Genomic DNA, 23116 nt, shown 5'->3' with positions numbered 1-23116 from the left:
GGCAAATATAAGAAAGAGAAGTCAAACAGAACACAGGTTTGGTCATTACCGAAGTCAAATAAGATCCACTTACTTCGCATGTACGCACAAACACGCATAACATTAAAGAAATGGTCCTTAAAGCAACAGCAAAAGTTTGCGTCTGTATCAGCGATCCGGCTCAACTCAACTTGCGTTCTGTGGGCGGGATGCTCGCCTGCACATAGTCGCGGGCACTGATTGGCTGCTGCGCTGGATGCTGTGTGTCAATCAATCTCGGCAAGAAAGAGATCTTATTAGCGAACTTTCATAATAACTATAATAACAAGTAACAGCCTTTTTAACATTGCCATAATAATAAATAATGAATATTTATATTTATTTTATGCAAGTGTCGTTTAGTGGCTGGGCCGGCTCTGTTGTAATCATAAACACCTACGTTTATCTTCAAATGATGTCTTTGACGATGGTATTCTATAAAAATGAAAGCCATCTTTTTTGGCATTCTTATTCTGACACTTAAAGGAACAGTATGTAGGATTGTGGCCAAAACTGGTATTGCAATCACAAAACGTGTGGCTAAAACTGGTACTGCAATCACACAGCTGGTGGCCAATATACCAAACGACAACATAAACATCAGTTGAGGGCTGCAACTCCACTTTTTAAATGACAATATCCTGGCCGGACCACTGTTGTGAGTGATATAAGTATTTGAAATGAAAATGATTTCTTAATGTCTAGTGACATTTCAGGGCTATTTAATGATTAATTGATATAAATTTCTTACATATTGTTCCTTTAACAGCACAACCGGACATTTTCTAGTGAGTTATCTTGCTCTTTTCACTCGTGTCTAATTCATTTCCACTGTTTTTCTGCAACCGCATTGTGCGCGCAGCTTGCAGTGACGTAACTGTGACGTCTACTCTAAATTGGTCTATACTTCTGCATCGTTGTTCATGTCAACATGCAGTTACACATGCAGACAGCTAGTAGGCAATGTCATTGGGCATGTTACTGTATCAAGGAAAACACCAAAGAAGAAGCAGTTTGTTGCGTACGTTGTTAAAGAGGCATCAGCTTATTTTGTTGCAGCTTGAGTTGTTACAGTAAATATCCCTCCTCAACTTGGTTGATCTTTGTTTTTACTGCAAGTGGAAATGCTTATGAGTATTGAAAATTGACACAACAAGAAGCAAGACTTGATGTTTTGTAACATTTTTGCAGAGGTGTGTGTCATGCTATACCATGCACTCTACGCAGAAGTATAAACTGGACTTAAGGGGCACGCTCTAAGTGGGGACCAATCACAACAGACTTGGCCAGCTTGATCAATCAGAGTAGAGTAAGCATTTCAACGGGGTAGCTTTAAACATACATGAGCGACAACATGGGTACATCGCAATTTGAAGGCTGGATCCTCGAAATATGCAGACTTTAAAGGTGGGGACTCAGTCCTCAATGGATGCAGCCTCCAGAGTCCATAAAGCAAACTGAAATTGGACAATCTAAATTACAGAGGGTGTTGCGTTACCTTCTGTTCCCACCCACCACATGTCAGTGGGACTTAAATAAATATGGAGCCAGATCATTTTTCATTTTATGTGAGAGAATGACATATTAATGTGGATTAAACTTCCAACAATTACACCAAAATCAGATCCAGTCAAAGTGTCTATCACAAAGATCTCACTAAAAGCAAATTGACAAAACCTTAGGAAAGAACATTATTCATAAACACAATCATATATTTCATTATAATATGCACCACGTTAGGACATTAAAAACCTATACTGTATTTTTTCACAATCTATATTATACAAACTTCTTGCGTTTATATGAAATAAAACTGCATGAATGTTGGGGTTATGACTTTTTGATTGTTTTATCGTTATTGTATAAATGACTATAAAACATACTGGTATCACATACGCATTAAGAAGTGAGGCAAGTGGCCGGTTGCATAAACATAGCTGGGCTGTGAAGTTATTGTGTCAAGAATGAACCTGACTAATCAGCAATAAAATTGAAGCTAATCAATCTTATTATTTAGATTTAAATTAAACCAATCTACCTTGCACTTTAAACAGTTATGTTCAGTCTTGAAGAAACAAAATCATGATTAACTTTAAAGACTAGTCCTAAAAGTTTATGCAACTGGCGACAGGTCAACAGAGCGGTATCTTTACTCATTTCCAGTCTTAACACATCTTAACACTTCCACAGTCTCCTATACTATTAATAAATCACATCTTATCATTCATTCAATCTTACTGCCCCCTACTGCTTATCATGGATATTGCAAATGTAAGTGCACTGATGCGCATAATAACTTTTCCCCTTTTTCAGGGACAATACACACACCTACTTTTTCTATGTTGAACGTTACTGGCTGGGGCATATTGCTTTTAGTTTTCCTGTTTCTTAATGTTGCATCCTAGGTTACTTCAAGGGGTCATCACTGTAATAAGTCTGTTACTTTGATAGAAACATCTGCTAAACGACAAACCAGCCATGGCAAAACCAATCTGTGTATGCATAGTAAACCAGATTCTACAAACAAAAAATATATATATTATGAAATAACAGAAGAAAGTAATCCCAGTAGATCATATACATCTTAATTCATAACTGCATCTCAAGCCACTAAACAACCTTGTTAAACCACAACAAAATCACCACTCAAATGTGTATGTTTAAACAACTTACATTTTTATATTTACAATGCGATTGACTAAAACCCACTTTTTTAAGTTTGGCCTTTTTTATGTATTTACGAGGGGTTTTAACGGAGGCATAAAGTTTGCTCCTGTTGTCTTGGACTTCAACTTTTTCTCATCTGAGGGCAGCATAAGTCACATTATCAGCAGAAGGAACCTGAATGACCATAAGAGAAATTGACAAAGATTTAATCCACAGATGTTAAATATATTATTGTTAGCACTGAATGTTTTAATATACAAATATATAAGATCTGTTCATTATGAAAACTGATGTTTGTGTACAGTGTTAACTTTTGTACATAACTGAAGGAAGAAGAAGGACAGATATGCAGTAATTTTCAGGGTGTGGGAATGTGGGGATCTCTACTTACATTGTTTTTTATAGCTAGTGTTTTACTGGAAGTGATCACATCTGAATAAGTCACATCATCTTTCTCATCCTAAACATAAATAAACGTAATGTATTTGAGGGACATAGTTATGAGGAGTATAAAAGACCCATGAGTCACTGCTTTGTACTACAAGTTATTATTAACACATGCTCAGGTGGGTGAAAATAAATGAAATTCCTCTGTGTTAAAATCTTCAAAGAAAGATTGTTAGGATGACACAAATGTGGTAAGACGGGAGAGAGTATATTTGGTTATGGCAATTTTATCTGCAAGTTTTTTGAAAATGTATTATACTGACATGACTGTTACAACGTAAGACACAAAAAAGGACCCCAATAGTAAATAAAAACTGTGTACGTATCTTGTTAATCCTTAAAGGAATAGTCTACTCATTTTCAATATTAAAATATGTTATTACCTTAACTAAGAAGAGTTGATACATCCCTCTATCATCTTAGTGCGTGCACGTAAGCGCTGGGGTCCGCTGCGATACTTCGATAGCATTTAGCTTAGCCCCATTCATTCAATGGTACCACTCAGAGTTAAAGTTAGAAGTGACCATACACATCAACGTTTTTCCTATTTAAGACGAGTAGTTATACGAGCAAGTTTGGTGGTACAAAATAAAACGTGGCGCTTTTCTAAGGGGATTTAAAAGAGGAACTGTATTGTATGGCGGAACAGCACTTTTGGGAGTACTTCGACTCGGCGCAGTAATGCTGAGTTTACACCAAACGCGTTTTGGGCGTCAAAATCGCGTCTACCACGCGTGGTTTGCCGCTTGAACAATTTGGATGCATTTGCGCGTGTAGAGCGGAGTAGACGCGCGGAAAAAGCAAGCATTTGACGCGCGTCAGAGGCAAACTCCGCTTCTTGTGGGAGGGGCAAGTGCTATGCGGTTGTCTGTTTGTAGGATGACTTATGTTGACTGTGCATTTATTGAGAGAGTTACCAGTTTGTATTTGGTAACCTTACTATAGGGGGAAAATAAACGGCGTGGGTCGATAAACGCCACGTGACTCAAAAGTGAAGTGTGTATTACAACTTAACAGGTTGCGCAAAGTCCTTACTGACACTTTTCCAAGCGAGGTCCTTTTTATTCCTGTCTCCTCTATAGAAATAAGAACTTGTGTCGTATAGCTCTGGGTGACTGCGCACAGACAAAATCAAGCCTTGGTTGAGTGAGTGACTCCGGGCGGGGCTGCCACCACAGCAGCAGGCAGGCTCCTTATTGGTTAACGCGGCGCGAAATTCTGCCAAAGTTCAAATTTTTCAACTCGGGCGTCAGCCGCAAATTCGCGTAAACCGCAAAATATACAAAGCACAATTTGCGCGTACAGCGCACAACGCTCAATTTGCGCCTTTCGTGCGAGCTTCACGCGCGAATGAGGCGGAAACGCGTCTTCCGCACCGCGCCGAAAGCCTCTTCCGCGCCGCTGGACCTCCTGACGCGCGTCAACGCGTCTTCACATTGACTTAACATTGAAATCATTCATGCTTCACGCCTCTACCGCAGTTGGTGTAAATGCAGCATAACACTCTCCCTCTCCCATTATGAGAGGGAGAAGGGGAGCGGATTTTTCAGGCGAGTTGAAGTACTCCCAAAAGTGCTGTTCCGCCATACAATATAGTTCCTCTTTTAAATCCGCTTAGAAAAGCACTACGTTTTATTTTGTACCACCAATCTTGCTCGTGTTTGGTCACTTCTAACTTTATCTCTGAGTGGTACCATTGAATGAATGGGGCTAAGCTAAATGCTATCGAAGTGTAGCAGCGCGCCCCAGCGCTTACGTGCACGCACTAAGATGATAGAGGAATGTATCAACTCTTCTTAGTTAAGGTAATAACATATTTTAATATTGAAAATGAGTAGACTATTCCTTTAAGTTTACTAGAAATGAATCACATTGTTCACTCACAAGAGGAATGGAAATGTCGATTGTGTCATTGTTTCCATTATTGTCATCTTTATCTGTGACCTACAGTATAGACAAGAGAAAGTACAAATACACAATGTATCAGATTATTTCATCCAACACAATTTAGTAATAACAATGGACATTGGTGATAGCTAGATAACCAACCTAATCTTAAGAGAATTTGAAAAGAGATTTGTATGCATTTAACAAGGATTATTTGTTTGAGTTTGTAGGAAGTAAATCCAACAGAATGTCCAATTATTAGAAAAAACAACAACAATACCCCCCCTCCAACCCCGTCCCTAAACCCTAGGTGACAATGTGTACACTAAAATGTGCAAATTTGGTTGTACAAAGTAACTACCTTGTAAAATGGATATTGTCTTGGATCAACCCATGATTATACTCACCACAGAGTTATTAGATTTTCTTCTATCTGAAAAATAAATGTGCCTCATGTAATAGGGATATTTACGAAATATTTCAGATCAATAAAATCTCACATATAATTTAAAGGAATTTGACAATATTTGACTGCTGTGATGACACAACCTAAACTAATGTGTAATCTGTATTGGTAGGATATGTAAACTCACTTGCTCTTTTTTTCCAAATCGCCAGAAGAAGGACAACAGCAAAGAGAAAAACTACTACAGCAATTACTGGAACAATCACAGTCACTGAGAAACACACAAGATAAAGAGCCTCAGACAAGGATTCAGACACAAGACAACATGAAAATTACTTAATTTTACATTTGGCAGGCAATTTAATTTCAAAATCACTTGCATTTAAAGTATACATTTATAGTATGTGTGCTCCCTGAATCAAGCACATAACTTCTGCATGGCTAAAGAAGTAGACAATTTCAATGCCAAGTGGTACATTTAACTGCATAGATATAAACAAGGATGTTTCTAGAATTCGAAAACATCAGGGGGCTAATGGAGAGAGGTTGGGAAAAGGTATTGATAACATGGTTTTATGCAATATGTATACTTTGTATATAATTGTGTATTAAACACCAAATAACCAGACATAACTACACATTTCTGACCCCTCCACTTTACGGTAGTGTCATCTTGTTGCTTGTGTTTAGTTCCTTTACTTGAGGATATTTCCATACTTTGTTATAATACTTCTGTCTATCTTTCTATCTTTTTCTGTCTGTTTATTTGAATATCAGAGAGTATTTCTGAGATTTGTCTTTATTAAAACAACCAATGACCATCCTAGTGTTTATAGTCTAAGTCATGTATGTAGACCACTCACAAGTAAGGAACGAAGCTCAGGATTAAAGAGCTTGTAAACACATGATGTCAGAGGTAGTACCCTCTTTTTTGTGTCACCAGGATCAGAACCAGGATCTCCTTGTTACAAAGCTGGACGTTGTAATGCTTTGCAAAGGAGTTTAGAGATTTTTCACTAAGAAAGTCTTTAAATGCAGTTCACAAGCTTTTCTCTAACACCAAAACCATCTGTTGCTACGCATGGATAAAAAAATTTGTGTTTTACTGAAAGTGGACTCCAATGTGTAGAGCAGCAAAATTTGGCATTTTAAAAGAGAGCACTCCTTTAAAAAGAGAACCATTTTTGCTGAAAGAATCTACTCTGCAGACCAAAACTAGTGACTGAATAATGTGAATTTGTCTTAAACTAAATCTTCTTCTTTAACTCATCTGCAAGAACATGAAATATAATGCAATAGGTACACAGGGCCGGCGTCATGGGGGGCATTCGCGGGCAGTGCCCCCCCGAACAGGTTGTTGTGCCCCCCTACAAAGTTTTTAATTACTTTAAAATATATATAGAATAATTAAAATAAATTAAACATTGAATGTTTCATGACTTGTAATGTAATCAAATGAGGAAAATATAGTTGATATATGTTTTCTTTAATTAAAATAGACCAGTTTCTCTGATTGGATGTATTGCCGCGACTCACCCATCTTACGTCTTTAGCATTTGTGACTTGATACTAGCAACGTGTTTTTTCGCGGCATTTTATGGATCGTGTAAAATATGGATATTAGAACATTTAGAATGAACCAGCACCGCCTGCTCCATCTTCATGCAAACACAGACTGGCTCAAACTCAGAGATTAGAGGTTGAGGTGGAATTAACAAATCTACAGGACACTTTTTTAAGGAAGTCTATTGTTCTTACACGCCGTCTTCAGCTATTTCAAAGGTAAGTTAGCGTTGTTTTAAATTACGTAAGCTTAATGTGAAGTGTGGCTATAGACCGTTAACTGCATTACGACGTGATTATGGTAAAGCGGCTTTTTTAAAGCTAGGACGCGCTGCACTATGAAACTCATTCATTTCAATGGCTTGCGCCGCGCGAGGGCGGTTTGTTGTTGCGTCGAGTGAGCGCGAGCGCAGCGGAGCTCAGCTTGCGCTCACGCCGCGGTCGAAGTTCAATAGTTTTGCGCATAGTTTGTGGTCTTTTGCACTTTATACGGGAAATGAGCTGACAGTCTGTACCAGTTGTATGAGTGTGTGCTTGCTGTATTTGTTGTTTTAATGTCTTGTTTTTGCAAGTTATTGTTGCTATTGCGTGCCCCCCGTTGGAAGCCGAGTGCCCCCCTGTTAGTTATGGTCTGGCGCCGGCTCTGTAGGTACATCAACTAATTCTAACTCAACAAAAATGTTATACTATGCATGATTTAAATGATAGTTATAATTTGAAATGTTAATCTTAGTAAACAGTCACACACACGCGCGCGCGCACACACACGCACACACACACACACACATGCACAGAGTACCTTTATCCGGTTGCTGGTCAATTTTACTATCACTGCCTCCAGTGCCACCACCATCTGGAAGATGTCAAATAAACTTAGTCAAGACAATATTCTTCCTATTTCTAATGAAAACCACATAGTTCTGATGTTGCTGTCTTGAGATTTTTTTGTACTTTTGAGGTCAGGGAGAGAGGTTTACTCACTGCACAGCTTTCACAGACTAGCTGGCCTCCATTACACTTACCCCTCTAAAGCCTGGAGTATAGTTTGTCTTTACGTGTGCACGAGTGTACACGCATCTATTCCATAGCCTTGCAAAGCATAGTTTATTTGACTCGTATGTTTACAGAGACATGAGACACATGTGCATTGCAACAAAATGCAATACCTCTCCTTGGCCTACATACTGCATACTCCTGTATGTGCATGTGCAACCTACATGTACAAAACCTGTCATATACACGTACTATTGAGATGACAAAATTTGTCTCAGACACACTGTACATACTCCCTTGCATAAGGGTAAAAACTTAACTATACTTCAGGCTTAAACCTCACTGTCATCTGGGTCACGGCACCACTATAATCGGCCCTATTCAAACCTACCCCAAGCAATATTTGAACCGCCAATCAGTCTGGCATGGGAGTCTGCTGCTCTAACAAGGAGGTTAAGGCCACTGTCTCTGTCGCTAGAGCACATCTTGAGTTAGGGGAGTGAATTTTACTTACACTTGCTGGCCTCTGTTACATATGGTAACAGTTTCGTAAAAGCATAAAAAGTTATTTTTAATTTTATTTAAAATAAGTTACACAGACGGTGTTCTGTCTGTTTTCCTGGTAAAATTTTTGACTCGTCTGTTAATAGGACATATAAATATACACTCACCTATAGGATTATTAGGAACAGCTCAATTACTCATTATTGCAATTATCTAATCAACCAATCACATTGCAGTTGCTTCAATGCATTTAGGGGTGGGTCCTGGTCAAGACAATCTCCTGAACTCCAAACTGAATGTAAGAATAGGAAAGAAAGGTGATTTAAGCGATTTTCAGCGTGGCATGGTTGTTGGTGCTAGACAGGCCAGTCTGATTATTTCACAATCTGCTCAGTTACTGGGATTTTCACGCACAACCATTTCTAGGGTTTACAAAGAATGGTGTGGAAAAGGAAAAGCATCCAGTATGTGGCAGTCCTGTGGGCGAAAATGCCTTGTTGATGGTAGAGGTCAGAGGAGAATGGGCTGACTGATTCAAGCTGATAGAAGAGCAGCTTTGACTGAAATAACTACTTGTTACAACCGAGGTATGCAGCAAAGCATTTGTGAAGCCACAACACGCACAACCTTGAGGCAGATGGGCTACAACAGCAGAAGACCCCACCGGGTACCACTCATCTCCACTACAAATAGGAAAAAGAGGCTACAATTTGCACGAGCTCACCAAAATTGGACAGTTGAAGACTGGAAAAATGTTCCCTGGTGTGCCGAGTCTCGCTTTCTGTTGAGACATTCAGATGGTAGAGTCAGAATTTGGCGTAAGCAGAATGAGAACATGGATCCATCATGCCTTGTTACCACTGTGCAGGCTGGTGGTGGTGGTGTAATGGTCTGGGGGATGTTTTCTTGGCACACTTTAGGCGCCTTAGTGCCAATTGGGCATTGTTTAAATATCACGGCGTACCTGAGCATTGTTTCTGACCATGTCCATTCCTTTATGACCACCATGTATCCATCCTCTGATGGCTTCTTCCAGCAGGATAATGCACCATGTCACAAAGCTCAAATCATTTCAGATTGGTTTCTTGAACATGACAATGAGTTCGCTGTACTAAAATGGCCCCCACAGTCACCAGATATCAACCCAATAGAGCATCTTTGGGATGTGGTGGAACAGGAGCTTCTGGCCTGGATGTGCATCCCACAAAACTCCATCAAATGCAAGATGCTATCCTATCAATATGGGCCAATATATACACAAATGGCCGTAGCCAGCTTTACGGAACATTCAGTAAGATTCATTCCTTTATATGTTTTATTTAGAGCATTGTGTTTTTAGTTGGTAATGTTATTGCTGTGGTGTTGAGAGTCATCTGCAGGTAATGATGTGTATGTGTAATGCAGAAAATTAAAACATAACTAAAAGTTAAAGTATTTAAAGTTATGTTGCTGATGGTCAAAGAAGTGACATGAATAGGAAAGTCTGTTTAAAATGAATAAAACATGTTTGTTATCAGCTCTGTCCCTGAACAACAACAGAAACGAATCAACTGACACTGCAAACAAAAGGGGGACAGATAAATACTTTACGTACCAGGGGGTAATGATGCAGGAGGACTTGAAGTTATTTTAGAGTTTGTTGCTGTAGCTGATGCTAGATTGAAAGATATGAATATATGGTAATTTAGCTGAATCATAATGTGAGACAATAAAATTATACAAGAACATGCATTATTTTATAACAGAACCTATGAAATGTGTTTATGTTTATCTATAGTCTGACTAGATTGATATTATCTTCGCCTAGAATGTGAAATGTTGATAATTCCCTTGTGTAAAATTTACCATATTTTTACAGTTAAAGTAGTCATACAGTTTCAGTGGAATAAATTGGAATTAATTTGTATTACCATAATATAATTGTTATACTATGGTTACTAGCAAGACAATGGTAAACTTATGTTTTCAATGGTTTTACCATGGTACATTTTTGTAAGGGTTTTAAATGTCAGTCCAAAACATGAAACGGAGACTGCATGAGCACTGGCATGGGGCATGGGCTGCCTGCAACATGGACTTACTCTCAAAAACTGTATGTTACAAAACTAATTTAAATAAGGGAAATGTTGGAAGAGCACCTCTTTGTTGAGATTTTTGTAAACGAGCTTATAAAATATCAATGAATGATAATTCCTGAACTCACTGGGTTGCTAAGGCGTCTTTGCTATTGCTTGTACAATACACTATGACTGATAAATCACACCAAAATCAGGCTAAAATCTTTTTGTCTGTATTAGGACCTTTTGAGGTATTAGGATGCATCTGGGTCACAGACTGGAGGAACAAGAAAGCATCCATTTGAATATTTTAAAGCAACACTGGAAGTTCTAAGCATTTGCCCTACATGCACGCAAAGTGTAATTCAGTGTTTTGTAAAGAAAATTTAATAGATTTTAATTTTTTTAAAGGAAGTTCATATGTGCTGACATGACTCGTCTTGACAGTGTTCTTAAATTTTTTTAGTTAAATTTAGATTTCTTACCTGTAAACCTGACAGTATAGCTGACTGAGGTCTTAATCTCATTCTTCATTTTAACCAAACATCTCCACTCTGTGTTGTTGTCTTCATTCAGGAGTATTGTAGTCAGAGTGATGATACAGGGTCCTGGTGATACTATCTGATATCTGGAGTCGCTCAGCAGATTAACATCAGCCTGATTCACCCAGAACAGCTGAAGATCCTCAGAATGAATAAAACGCTTACAAAAGTCTTCATATAAAAACAACTGACAGGTGAGAGTCACCGAGCTGCCTGATCTCATCTCAGTCTGTGTTGATGATGGAGAAACTGAAACAGAAATTATAGACTTTATTATTATTATTATTATTATTATTATTATTATTGAAACATGAGACTTAATGGGGACATTTATTTATATAAATGAACAGAAACACTCACAATAAAGAACATGTAGAAAAATCTGTGCATCATTTCCATGTTGTTGTCTATTCACATATTGTCTGCAGGTGTATTGTCCATGATCATCTTCTGTTGTTTTATAGATGTTCAGAGAGCAGTCAGACCCCAGACTCAGTCTCTCAGCTCTCTCTGTGTTATTCTTCTTTATTCCTCCATGAATCAGTTCTACTGCAGCTGATGAACTATGATTGTTGTAGTTCCATGTAGTTGAAGTGCAGTTAGAAAGAGCATTAATACAGGGCAGAGCGACATTTTCACCAGAACTTCTGAACACATGAGTCACTGCAGTCACGCCTGAAACACAGTGGATTAGGTTGTTTATATATTAAAGCAGGGGTTCTCAAAGTTTACATTCAAAGGTCCAAATCTGAATTCTCATCATTTTCATAGGTCCGGAAAAAATGGTTACTACAAAAATTGTCAAGCATAGTAATAACTTTATGTAAATCATTTGTTTATATAACAAATCAACACAAATGGTTTGGGAAAAACATAACAAGTGTATTTTGCATTTAAAGTAAAAACATTTTTTAAACATAAACACAAGAAATATGCCAAAAGTAACCAGGTGCAAGATACAGAGCAACCTAATGAGAGAAATGGCACTGTTTGTTTTCCATCAGATGCATAAACCATGGCAAAAAAAGTGTGGTTGGTAGGCAGAGACACTGACCAAAATTAGGGGTGCACCTATAAATTGGCTGATGATGCTTGTTGTGTCAAACTCAGTTCCCCCTATGTTTCCCTTTAGTGTAGTGTTTTTATAGCGTTTTCATCACGTTACATTTAGAAAGATTAAAGATTTGAATTGGTTATACTAAAAGGCAATAATATCATGTATTTTATAATACAATTTATTAAATATTTCATACATTTGACAGTTTTCTATTAGGGTATTTCTTTTAAAATATAGCCTGTCTTTTTCTTTTTTTTTCTTTACTGGTTGTTTTTAAATGTTATGTTTGCATACATAATAAATATATATTATACATATAATATGATTCATACTGTAAAAATAATTGACTTACCATTAAGAACAATACAGATACATTACAGAAATGCACACATATAGATCTTTATTTAAAACTTTAAATATATAAATAATAAAACTTATAACGTGATAAAAACGCTATAAAAAACACTACACTGAAGGGAAAAATAGGGGGAACAGACTTCGACACAACATGCTTGCTATGCTTCTCAATGAATTACGGTGAAATACCGCTACATCCAAAAGCCAGGGGGCGCTCTCGGGCAGAAACTTAATATGCGCTGCAGACGAAGAACAAGACACACGCAGCTCCAGGAAATGTCTTAAGGTTATATTTATATTGCTGTTCTTCAAACCTTTTCAGGTATTTTCATGATAATAAAGAATATGTATAAAGATTATGTTTGACGAGTGTTGCTTTTTCAAATGCATGTTTTAAACGACTCAAACCAACAGTGATTTCAGATTGATAAGGACTTAATGATCAAAAGCCACAGTACATGAAGTAGCTGTGCATAATCTGGGTGTGATGGCTACAGCGTGACACAGGAAAGTTTTGAATAACTCGTTTTATTTTCGGACCAGGACTACTCTTAAATCTAAAAAGAAAAGAAAACTAAACGAATGGTTTACAAGTTTAATATGCATTTGTAAAGTAGCAAATGCACACATTTAATCAATCACATGGAAATTAATGCACTTGTACTATGAAGTGGACGCGGGTCCGGATCAAGTTCCCGTCGGGTCCGGATCCGGACCGGAGTCCGGACTTTGAGAACCCCTGTATTAAAGGTAGGGTAACTGATTTGATCCTGAAACATTTTTAGTTATGGTGGTTAAAAGTCTCCTCACATCCTGATAGCAATCACTGTGTTAAGTTGTTTAAATGTAACTGTAGAAATTTATGTCATCTGTGAAAGGCATAGGACCAAAAAATGTTCAACCAATCATAGATTTCGGTCCGACCGGACGTTGCCTTTTTAGTCCCTCATACGTAAACGTAATTTGAATGCCCACCGAGCAGCGAGTCCACGCAGACACCATACGTCATCGCGAGTTGACGTGCGCTCACCTCCTGTCTGTGAACAGTGAGAATGGCAAACTTTTCTGCTGAATTGACAACCTGCACAGGAGCAACAAAACGAAAGACATATTTTATAACAACAGCATCAAAAACTGCCTGGATCAGCAAAGAGCAAAAACCCAAATGAACATCGGTAACTTTACTGCTTTACCACGAGATGCAAACAGCTGCAGGAGGCAAAGAGTCTGAAAGGGTCATTGCACTGTTTATTTTGGTAAGGTAGGTACGCGATATGTTTGGATTGAGATGGATTCAGATATTCTACTTTGAAACATTGTGTTGCTTATGAAATTTGTGTTCGTTTACGGATTAGCGTAACGATAAAGTTACTACGTCTAAACAACCGAACGTGTACTTTAAAGCAACACTATGTAGTTTCCATGTAAAAATTACTTACAGCTCCCCCATGTGGTTGAAAAGCGCAACAGTGCCTGGTATCAGACACTCTTCTGCAGGCAGGGGGAGGGGCGGGGCTGTGTTTCCTACCCTCCACCGCCACTTTCAGAGTGTGCTTGTAGCAGCTAGGAGGCTGCTCAGGTTGCAGCAACAGTACAATTTGTCCAGTTAAAAGGTTGTTCTATCACTGAAATAATTTTAGAGAAATCATTTAAAGGTAAAAAAAACTACATAGTGTTGCTTTAACTAATTCTAATGTAAACATGTTGGTTATTTTGGAAATGTTATTCACTTTGTACTGCATGAGATGTGACCGTCTGATCTGGCGATTTGACTGGAGAGTGGGATCGTGATTGCATTGCTAGGCGGCTACCTTTAGCATTTTTCAAAATGTGAAACCTTACCTTTAATTAGGGATGCACCGAAACCGAATACCGAATCCTACTCGCATCCTTATTCCATTACAGGGCTCGCAAAATTTCAAAATCCCTGGTAGCCCTTCGGGCAGGCACTCTTCAGTTTTGGTAGCCCGAAATTTTGCCAATACAAAGCCAATAGGGCCTCTAACCACAATGTTTAATCTGCTATTCTTGTTGTTGTTTTGATGCTGTTGGTTTTTTAACAAACAAAATAACTGGATTTCCATGTAAATCAACTGTTCCTGCTCTTCCCCACACCAGATATACCCACCATTTAAAAGTGGTTCGGTGGGTCACAAAGCTCACAGTTTGGATCATCCAGTTTGAGATTGGATAATTTTTTCGATCAGAAAAACAGGGGCTACTGTCGCTTCAAGAGCGATTCTGCACAGAGTCACTCTCTTCACTGCTCGTACAATCTATACTTTAAAGCTTGCTGCGAGAGATTTAATTATTTTCTTACGTGAGGATAGTAATGACTGACAGGACGAAGTTGGAGGATTTGCACTAAAATCCATGACAAATCAGTACGGATTGCTTCCTGTACTGGGCCTCACCCGATCACGAAAGTGAAAGTAAAACTTGAGCGTGAGCTCAAACGCAATTTAAATACCCAATGCCTGAATTTCATGCACCACAATTACCCATCCAAATCTGTGAGAGGATACATAAGCATTTAAATATATTTTTTCCTTCCTATTAGTCAAGATAGCCCTACGGGCAGGGAGGGGATGCATTTTGATAGCCCGACTGCAAAGCACAATGAAAGCGATGCTGTGCGATGCGCTAGTTTTTTCCAGGTGCGTCCACGAAATGTGAAACGCCCCTAAGCCTCACCAAAAAAAAAAACACTTATCTCCACGTCAGCACCTGATGTGTGTAATAAACGGTCGCCTGACGTCGACCAGCGTAGCGCAAGCTTTGGGTTCGGTTCGGTGGGAAAAAAATCTAAGATTCGGCCGAACCCGAATTTCAGAGTTCATTATTTAACCCTCATTGACAAAAAGCAGATATATTCTTAAGATTATGACATTCAGTTTTAGATAGATCACATCACATATAAATAACACATTGAACATGTAACACACATTAACACATCAAATGTGAAAAACTGCAAAGTAACTGAAGTGGGGAGTGGTAGTATTACAGTTTGTTCAGTGCTGTGATGGCATTGGGGACAAAACTTTTTTTGAAATATGCTTTAGTCCAGGTAAGTGCTCTGTATCTGCGACCGAATGGGAACAGTATGAAGTACTGTATTTACTCAGGAGAAGGTCTATTTCAGTTATTATTGCATGTGCCAGGCATGTGATGGCTGTGTTATTTATGTCTGATAGGTTGGGTGTGGGGAGGCTAACCCCGGATTTCCACCGACTGCGGAATGGCTGCGGATCCACTGCAGAATGGCTGCGGATCCACTGCGGAACGGCGGCGGAGTCAATCGGTTTCCATTCAAGTCAGTGTGTGTTTCCACTGACTGCGCTCCGAATCCGTCACAGCTCCGGCCATCCGCAGCCCTGCGGCACAAATACGCAGAGCTTCTATTTTTGACGGATGCCGGACAGCTCCGCAGGGCGGAGCCATGACTTTATCGCGTGATCATACCTGAATTCACGAGAACTCGTGTTTTTTATTAAATCTTTGCAATACAAACATTACAAACACACACAAATAAAGTCATTAATACAGAAACAACAAATAATAGACAGGAACAGAGCCAGGGGGAGTTTCAAATAAATACATTAAAGATAGAGCATACTGTATATAAATGTTTTAGCATCCTTCTTATTTTTTGAATTTTGGATGGATTTGATGATGTTCTGCTCTGTCTACTCGAGATCTCCTGTTGTGATCTGGGCTGGTTTGTAAAAACGTCATAATTCAACGGCATAATGGGCATAAGAACTAGGTATCGTGCGATCATCACGTGAATTTGCGAGACCTCATGGGTCCATGTCACTTCAGCACGTAGCCGCTCTGCAACAAAAACGGAACTGGTGGGTGTTGGCGGACGGCAGAGTGCGGAGACGTAACGCAGCGGAGCTGATCTGCAGCCACTCCGCAGTCGGTGGAAATTCGGGGTAATAATCTTGAGGACAATATGTGTGATTTAAGTGAGTTTGTTTTTGCAAGCTGCAGGTAGCATTGTGTAGAAACAGGTTAAGCAGTACAGCAGGGTGGGCTGAATGATGCTTTTGTAAAGTAGGAGCAATAGGTGAGGGGCAACCGAGAGGGCTTTCATTTTGCCTATTACAAGTAATCTTTGTTGTGCATGTTTCTAAATGGCAGTGGTATGTTCCTTGAAGTTTATTTTATTATCTATAATGAGTCCCAAGTATTTAAAGCTGCTGACCTGTTCGATTGGTTGGCCGTGGATGTGGGTATGGTTCAAACCATGTGGTGATTTGAATGTGTAAATGACCAGCTCCTTTGTTTTGTCTGTGTTTTTTTGGAGGTATTTGTTCTGACACCACTATTAGAACTGTGATGTCCTGATAAGTCCTGATATGCTGTGATGGAGTTATTGTTGAGTAATCCTACTATGGCAATGTAATCAGTATATTTGTAGTAAATAGTGACAGGTGATGGGCTATAGCAATCATTGGTGTACAGGGTGTAGCGGAAGGGGCTGAGAACACAGCCCTGTGGGGCACCAGTGTTGTTGGTGATGCTGGTTGATGATGTTGTTGAGCCAATTCTAACAATTTGCGGTCTGTTGCTGAGGAAGTTATGGATCCTGTGAATGAGAGGTGAGGGGATGTTGAGGTGATGTGATTTTTTGATGAACAGGTGACGTTGGATTGTATTGAAAGCGAACTGAAGTCAATGAAAAGAACTGAGGCAAAGTTTCCAGATGTCTGTAGATGTTGAAGAATAGGATGGAGAAGGCCATCTACCACGCATCCTACATCTCTTATCTGGGTCTTTATTTAAATTGATGAGGGTCCAGGAGTTGTCTGACAGTTGTCAGGATTAGGTGGAGGATTAATTTTTCCAAACATTTCATAATTATGGGTGTAAGTGCAATTGGTCGATAGTGGTTTGGCTCTGAGGGGCAGGGTTTCTTTGGATTGGTGCAATGGTTGAGGATTTCCAAAGGGTGGGTACTGTGCCTGTCCTACAGATGTGGCCTTTAAAAACACCCATTTTCTCCGCGGCATTCGGCAATTTGTCTCGTAGAGTCTTGCAGAATTCTGCAAGTGCTTTGGGGGGGGGGCTTACTTTCACGTCTCACATGCACACGCTCTCACATCTGTCCGAAGTCTAAACATAAACTAAAGTAGTAATCCTTACGTATTTGTTCAGTTTTATGCGTTTCATGGGAGCTGAAGCAAACTATCCCTTTTGTTTAAAATATAATCCGCTGCATCTTGCATTGGCGCCTCATTCTCACGCACGTGCAGAGAGCTGCGCTCTGTCTAAAGGCAGATCAGTAGGTAGTAATCCTGTTTATGATATGCATTTCAAGGATTTGTGGCAATACATCCCTCGTGTTTAAAATATAAATATCTGAGAGGTTTTTCCCCGCTTGGCAAGCCGACCGGACGTGACATGGGGGCGTGGCAGATCGACGATCCCATTTTTTTATTCGAAGATCGAGGCTGTGACTTAATTTCGATCGATTTCGATTTAAAATCGAAATCGTGACACCCTTAATTGTTTGTTCATAATATTTATAATTATGTCAGTTTTTCTAAAAGTATCAGTATTTTAATTATATGATTATATATTAGATGATTATATGATGTATATGATTCCCAAAAGATGGTGTGGCACAGAGCTTAAGCACCTTTGCTGGGATGCCGTCTGGCCCTGTTGCTTTGCCAGGTTTGCACCTGGTCAGCTGCTGTCGGACATCCTCTTCTGTGAAGGGAGGGTGTGTGGGGTCTTTAGTTTCGTCTCGTCTGACGAAATTAACAGTAACACGTAGTGTGGCATCATCTTGGGCATTGGCTTGTGGATCCTCGCTAACAGACATTTGTAGAGCTGCCTGCTGGGCGAAAACCTAACACGTTCACTAGATTCTATAGTGTTCGAATCGAGCCGGTATCCTCTCGGTTTCTCTTCACAAATCGGTGATAACACCCAGGTTCGGCTCGTGTGTCGGCTTGTAGCTTCATTTTGATGCTACACTGTAGTGTCATTATGGAATGCTGAAAGGGTCAAAACATCACAAAAAACTTTTTTGACTCTCCTCCATCACCTTGATGGCCGATGTTGTGGAGCATCGGCTGTCAGTCTCTCACTAGATGTATTCTCTGAAAACCTGTGTGTGGCTAGACGCCCCCATTGTATCCCCTACGTGAGGTTCATATGTGTGTATAGTCTGTGGAGTAAATTCTACTAGAGCATGTTTTCCCTTAGCTGAGCCCGCTCTGCGTCTCTGTCATATCATGTACTGTTCAGAGTCTTATATGAACAACCTGTCGGTTGTTTCATTTTTTGCCACCCGGCGTAACTACCTTAGGGGTTGGCTTCCGCAGCGTTCCTAGTTCTGGCAGGCTAGTTTGTTTCCCAGTTCGTCTAGATCACTATCGTGGGTTAAGGAACTTGTAGTGACCGGCCTTCTGCAGTAAGCTTGGAGAGCGGAAGGCTTATGCAGGCACTAAAAGGTTATGTATGTAACCCTCGTTCACTGAAGGAAGGAAACAGAGACGTCAAGTCCCGTCGCCACAGTTTGCTGTTCCATTGCTGTTACCAGGCCGGGCACTGATGTTCGGCTTTCTTAGCAAATAATATAGCTGATTTGGTACTGCACCTGTCTCTCATTAAATACAGCGCCGGCAGATGCAAATACCTGCATGCCAAATTCATTGTCATTTAAATAGTTTCGAAGTAGATTGGTCTCTGCGAAGCGGTTCCCAATTCATCAGTTATGACGTGACGTCTCTGTTCTCCTCCTTCAGGGAACGGGGGTTACATATCTAACTGAGATGTTTTATTGTACAGTAGTAATATTTTACGAATCACTTTTTTGCATGAACAGTCACTGGCGGAGCCAGGGGGTTGTCCGGGTTGCCACCTCAAATTTAATGCGCTACTTTCACTTTCTGATAATCGTCTTGTTTATTTTCAATCAATGCGCAAAGAGGCTTGGATTACTCTGTGGATTTTGGACATACAGATATGATTTACATCATTTAAAACATTAAAGTGTCTAGTTTTTTTTGTGTGTATCCACTCCCAATAAAAATTTTATGGTGTGCTCTTCACAAAATTAAGAAAGTAAACATTATACGCATTCTGTTCTCTCTCATTCAATGAAGTCCTTTTAGAAACGCGGCAGAAAAATTAACTGTAACTTAACGAATACGTTTCATATAAACAAATGATAAATGTCTACGTAATGATTGGAATATTTACTTTTAAATGGTGTAAATGAAATCTTACATTACATTACATTTTATATCCCTTTAACAGACAGTAAATTAGATATGAGAAATACAATAGAAAGGTTTAAAATTCACCCTTACGTTATGTTAACATGTAGTAATGCATACAGTTAGGAATATTTGTCTAATACGGGGTAATGTGTGTAGTTTTGGCCACCCCTGGCCACCCCAATAAAAAAATTCTAGGTCCGCCACTGTGAACAGTATTGGATTAATACTGTTTATGAACTGACCTTTCACTGGAAGTAAACCAAAATATGCTCACAATGAGTTTGAAAAAGAAAGAAAATGATGTTTTGTTTAGAACATCTTACACTTAATTGTTATAGATGACTTCTCATATTGTATGGGCACTTTATATGAAGTCTCCTTACTGATATGATAATATATACGGTAACACTTTATTTTAGGGGTCCATAATAATTCATTAATAAGGGATTAATTAAGGCATAATTAGGTATATAGTTATACTATATTATCAATAATATTCAGCTAAATAACCATTAATAAGACAGTAATTGATGATTAATTAAAAAATATCGTAAGAATATATTACCCATTACTAATTAATTAATTAATTATGGGTAAGAAAATTATTAATTGTTAACTGCATAAATAGTATGACTAGCCAATATTTACTTAATACCAAGTAATAACAAATAAAAACTTAATAACAAATGTTTCAAATACAGATACTAAGTAAAGTATATAATGTATATTTGTGAGATTCTAAGATTCAAAGCAATATTGAGAGCAATTATGGCTTATTACTTTTAGAACTGCCACCAATTATTTGCTAATATCTTCTAATAAAGTCAATTTGACCCCCTATTCTAAAGTAAATCTTTTACCTTCAATTATTGATTAATTGATTTAAATGTGTTGTGAATTAAAAACAATATATATACCAACATGCACATCACATAACAGCATGATTTTTCATCAAAATGAAACTGAACATGTTCAAACTAATGCCTTTCCCGTCTCACTGCCAGATTCTGAATTTAGTGATTATTAAATAGATGGATGTTCACATCACAGATCTTGTGTATGAATATATCTTACTTTACCTGTGAGTTGTGAGCAGAGAATGATGAGTCCCAGCAGACATACATGTCTCTTAACAGCCATTATTTGTTTCTGTTAGTGCTTCTCTTTTAATGATGTCCTTACAGCTCTTCTTTAAAAAAATTTTAGCCCTTCCTGTGGTTTATGACCTAGTATCAGCAACTGAGTGTTAACTCATCAAACCACGAAACCGTCATAGGATTATAGCAGTGCACGATGGAACGGCAAATGATATTTTATAAAATAAATAATGCAGTATCAATTCTTAACTGCTTTATAATATACAAGTTTACATACTATTTGCATTGTAACATGATTATGCTTGAAATAAAAACAGACCGTGCAGACAGTGTGTGTTTCTCAGTTTCTGGGCACCTCATGTTGCACCTTGTGCTTGGTTCTTTTTAAGGTTGTGTAGTTTATTTGTTTCCCATTTTAGCTCAAATCCAAGTATGTGTGTTTGTGTTATTTGACTTTGTATTGTAGTTTTGTAATATAATAATTTAATATTTTGGCATTATTTAAAAAAATGATGCTATTATTATTTTAATGTTGTAAATGCCTAAATAGTCCTATAGCTATTTCTGCTATTATTGTACCTAACAACACAGCAGAGATCTGCCTGTTGAGGTTTTAAACTGTGAGAATTTTCAGCATGAGAACCACATTTAACATAGCTGCACAGTTCTGTATTATTAGCTTTGTATTGTTATTTGATGGATTGTGTAAGATGCATCTGTGGAAGACTTTATTAAAACATTGTGCAATATAGATAAAATGCTACATGAGCAGCATCACATGTTTCCTTTCAAAGTAACATTTGGTGTTTATTGAGAATAGAAACACAGCTGGCATCAAACCATACTGGTGTTGAACTCGGATTTCCTGGTTCCCACTAATGAGTATCTATGTGGTCATACTGCTGAACTACTGTAAGACCACCATGACAACTGTAGAGGTTTTCTGCAGTCAGTGATTGTCTTTATTTGTGTGCATAATTATTTTGGAATTTACAAACTGAAAATGTAAATGTTTTAGACTTGCACATTTCAGATTCAGTTGCAACAATGTTGTAAGTGCTTTAACAAACACAAAAATTAACAAATAAATGTAACTGTACTTGGTTTTCTGACTTAAAATCTTCTTATCATCTAAAGAATTGATAATCACATTATTTGGTAAAAACTTAAGGCAAAAATTATGACTCATTCAGATAGTTTTACTTGTCTGTGTACGTTTTACTCATTTGATATCCTATATCTGAAATCAAATAAAGAGAAATGGGAAATCAGCTAAATTTTCCATTTATTTTAACAAAAGGAAAATGAGATTATGGCTCAATTTTTCATTTGTGATTTACAGATCAGTTCACGGGTTCTATATTTTATGTATGTCTATGGTTGGAGCTAACCCCCCCCCCATGTGATTGGCCAAAACTGGCTTCCTTATGTCAGTCTCGGGCAGAATAACAGCCTTTAAGTTCGCCAGGGGAAGCAGGGCTCACTGATAACTCTGCATAATAATTGATAGAGAAATATATTTTTTAACAATTAATGTTGCTACAAAGCTTTGCCTCAAAACAACACTTGAGAGATCACAACAGTACTGACACGGAGTTTGAGATTGTATCAATTTTATTTCTGTGATGAAATTCGTGTGTGGGTCAAACACATTTTGAATTCCCGCCCCTCGGAAGAAAAGTCACCAGCCTATTTATTTATATAGGGCTTTTCTTTTTACTTGAAATACAAGTAAATTAAACGGGAAGCAGTTAGTTGTCGCTGGGCGGACATTGGCTGGGCATCACGTTAAAGGAAGGCCAGTAGATCAGTGATGTGATGAGCTTCACGGCAGCAGGAACTGGGTCTGTTAGTCTGGGTGTCCTCAGGTTCGAGGATGAGACAAAATCCTATTAGCATAAGGGTGTAGTGCAAGTACAGTATCTGCTCTGTTCCAGACAAGCTAACTATTGCGGCTATATACCTTGCAGTGATTTTTGTGTGAGCATATCAGTGAACACCACTGATCTACTCTGTGAGTTTCACGTTTTTGTAAATGAAAGTTTAATGCATTTTAGGAAGGATTGTTCCTGTGCACCTATGCAGCCATTGTAGAGGTGGGAGGTGATACAACAAACACCCGAAAATTCTCGGGCCAGCATCATATGTCCAAATTTCAGTCAAAACCATTCTATTTCATTATAAACAATCTGAAAACAGGGCTTTAAGTGTAAAATACCGAACTTGTCCTTTAAGCTGCATGCACACTGCCAGCAAGTTTATTGCTGTGTGTCACCCATC

General features: G+C 38.5%; 1 protein-coding gene across 1 annotated transcript; it reads right to left on the bottom strand.

Annotated features, from left to right (window-relative positions):
- Window positions 1-2540: 2540 nt before the first annotated feature.
- LOC135727766 (uncharacterized) lies at window positions 2541-20879 on the bottom strand. Its single transcript, XM_065245779.2, has 10 exons — window positions 20819-20879; window positions 11445-11759; window positions 11028-11333; window positions 10080-10139; window positions 7788-7841; window positions 5613-5696; window positions 5427-5452; window positions 5017-5076; window positions 3077-3145; window positions 2541-2859 (listed from the first exon to the last, which is right to left on the bottom strand). The coding sequence occupies exons 1-10, from the start codon at window positions 20877-20879 to the stop codon at window positions 2818-2820; spliced, it is 1077 nt and encodes a 358-aa protein (XP_065101851.2). The 3' UTR covers window positions 2541-2817.
- Between the last annotated feature and the right edge of the window lie 2237 nt (window positions 20880-23116).

This window comes from Paramisgurnus dabryanus, chromosome 13 (assembly GCF_030506205.2).
Source record: "Paramisgurnus dabryanus chromosome 13, PD_genome_1.1, whole genome shotgun sequence".
Taxonomy (NCBI): Eukaryota; Metazoa; Chordata; class Actinopteri; order Cypriniformes; family Cobitidae; genus Paramisgurnus; species Paramisgurnus dabryanus.
The sequence above is the reverse complement of the archived record's forward strand: the minus strand, read 5'-3'. Positions and strand labels throughout refer to the sequence as shown.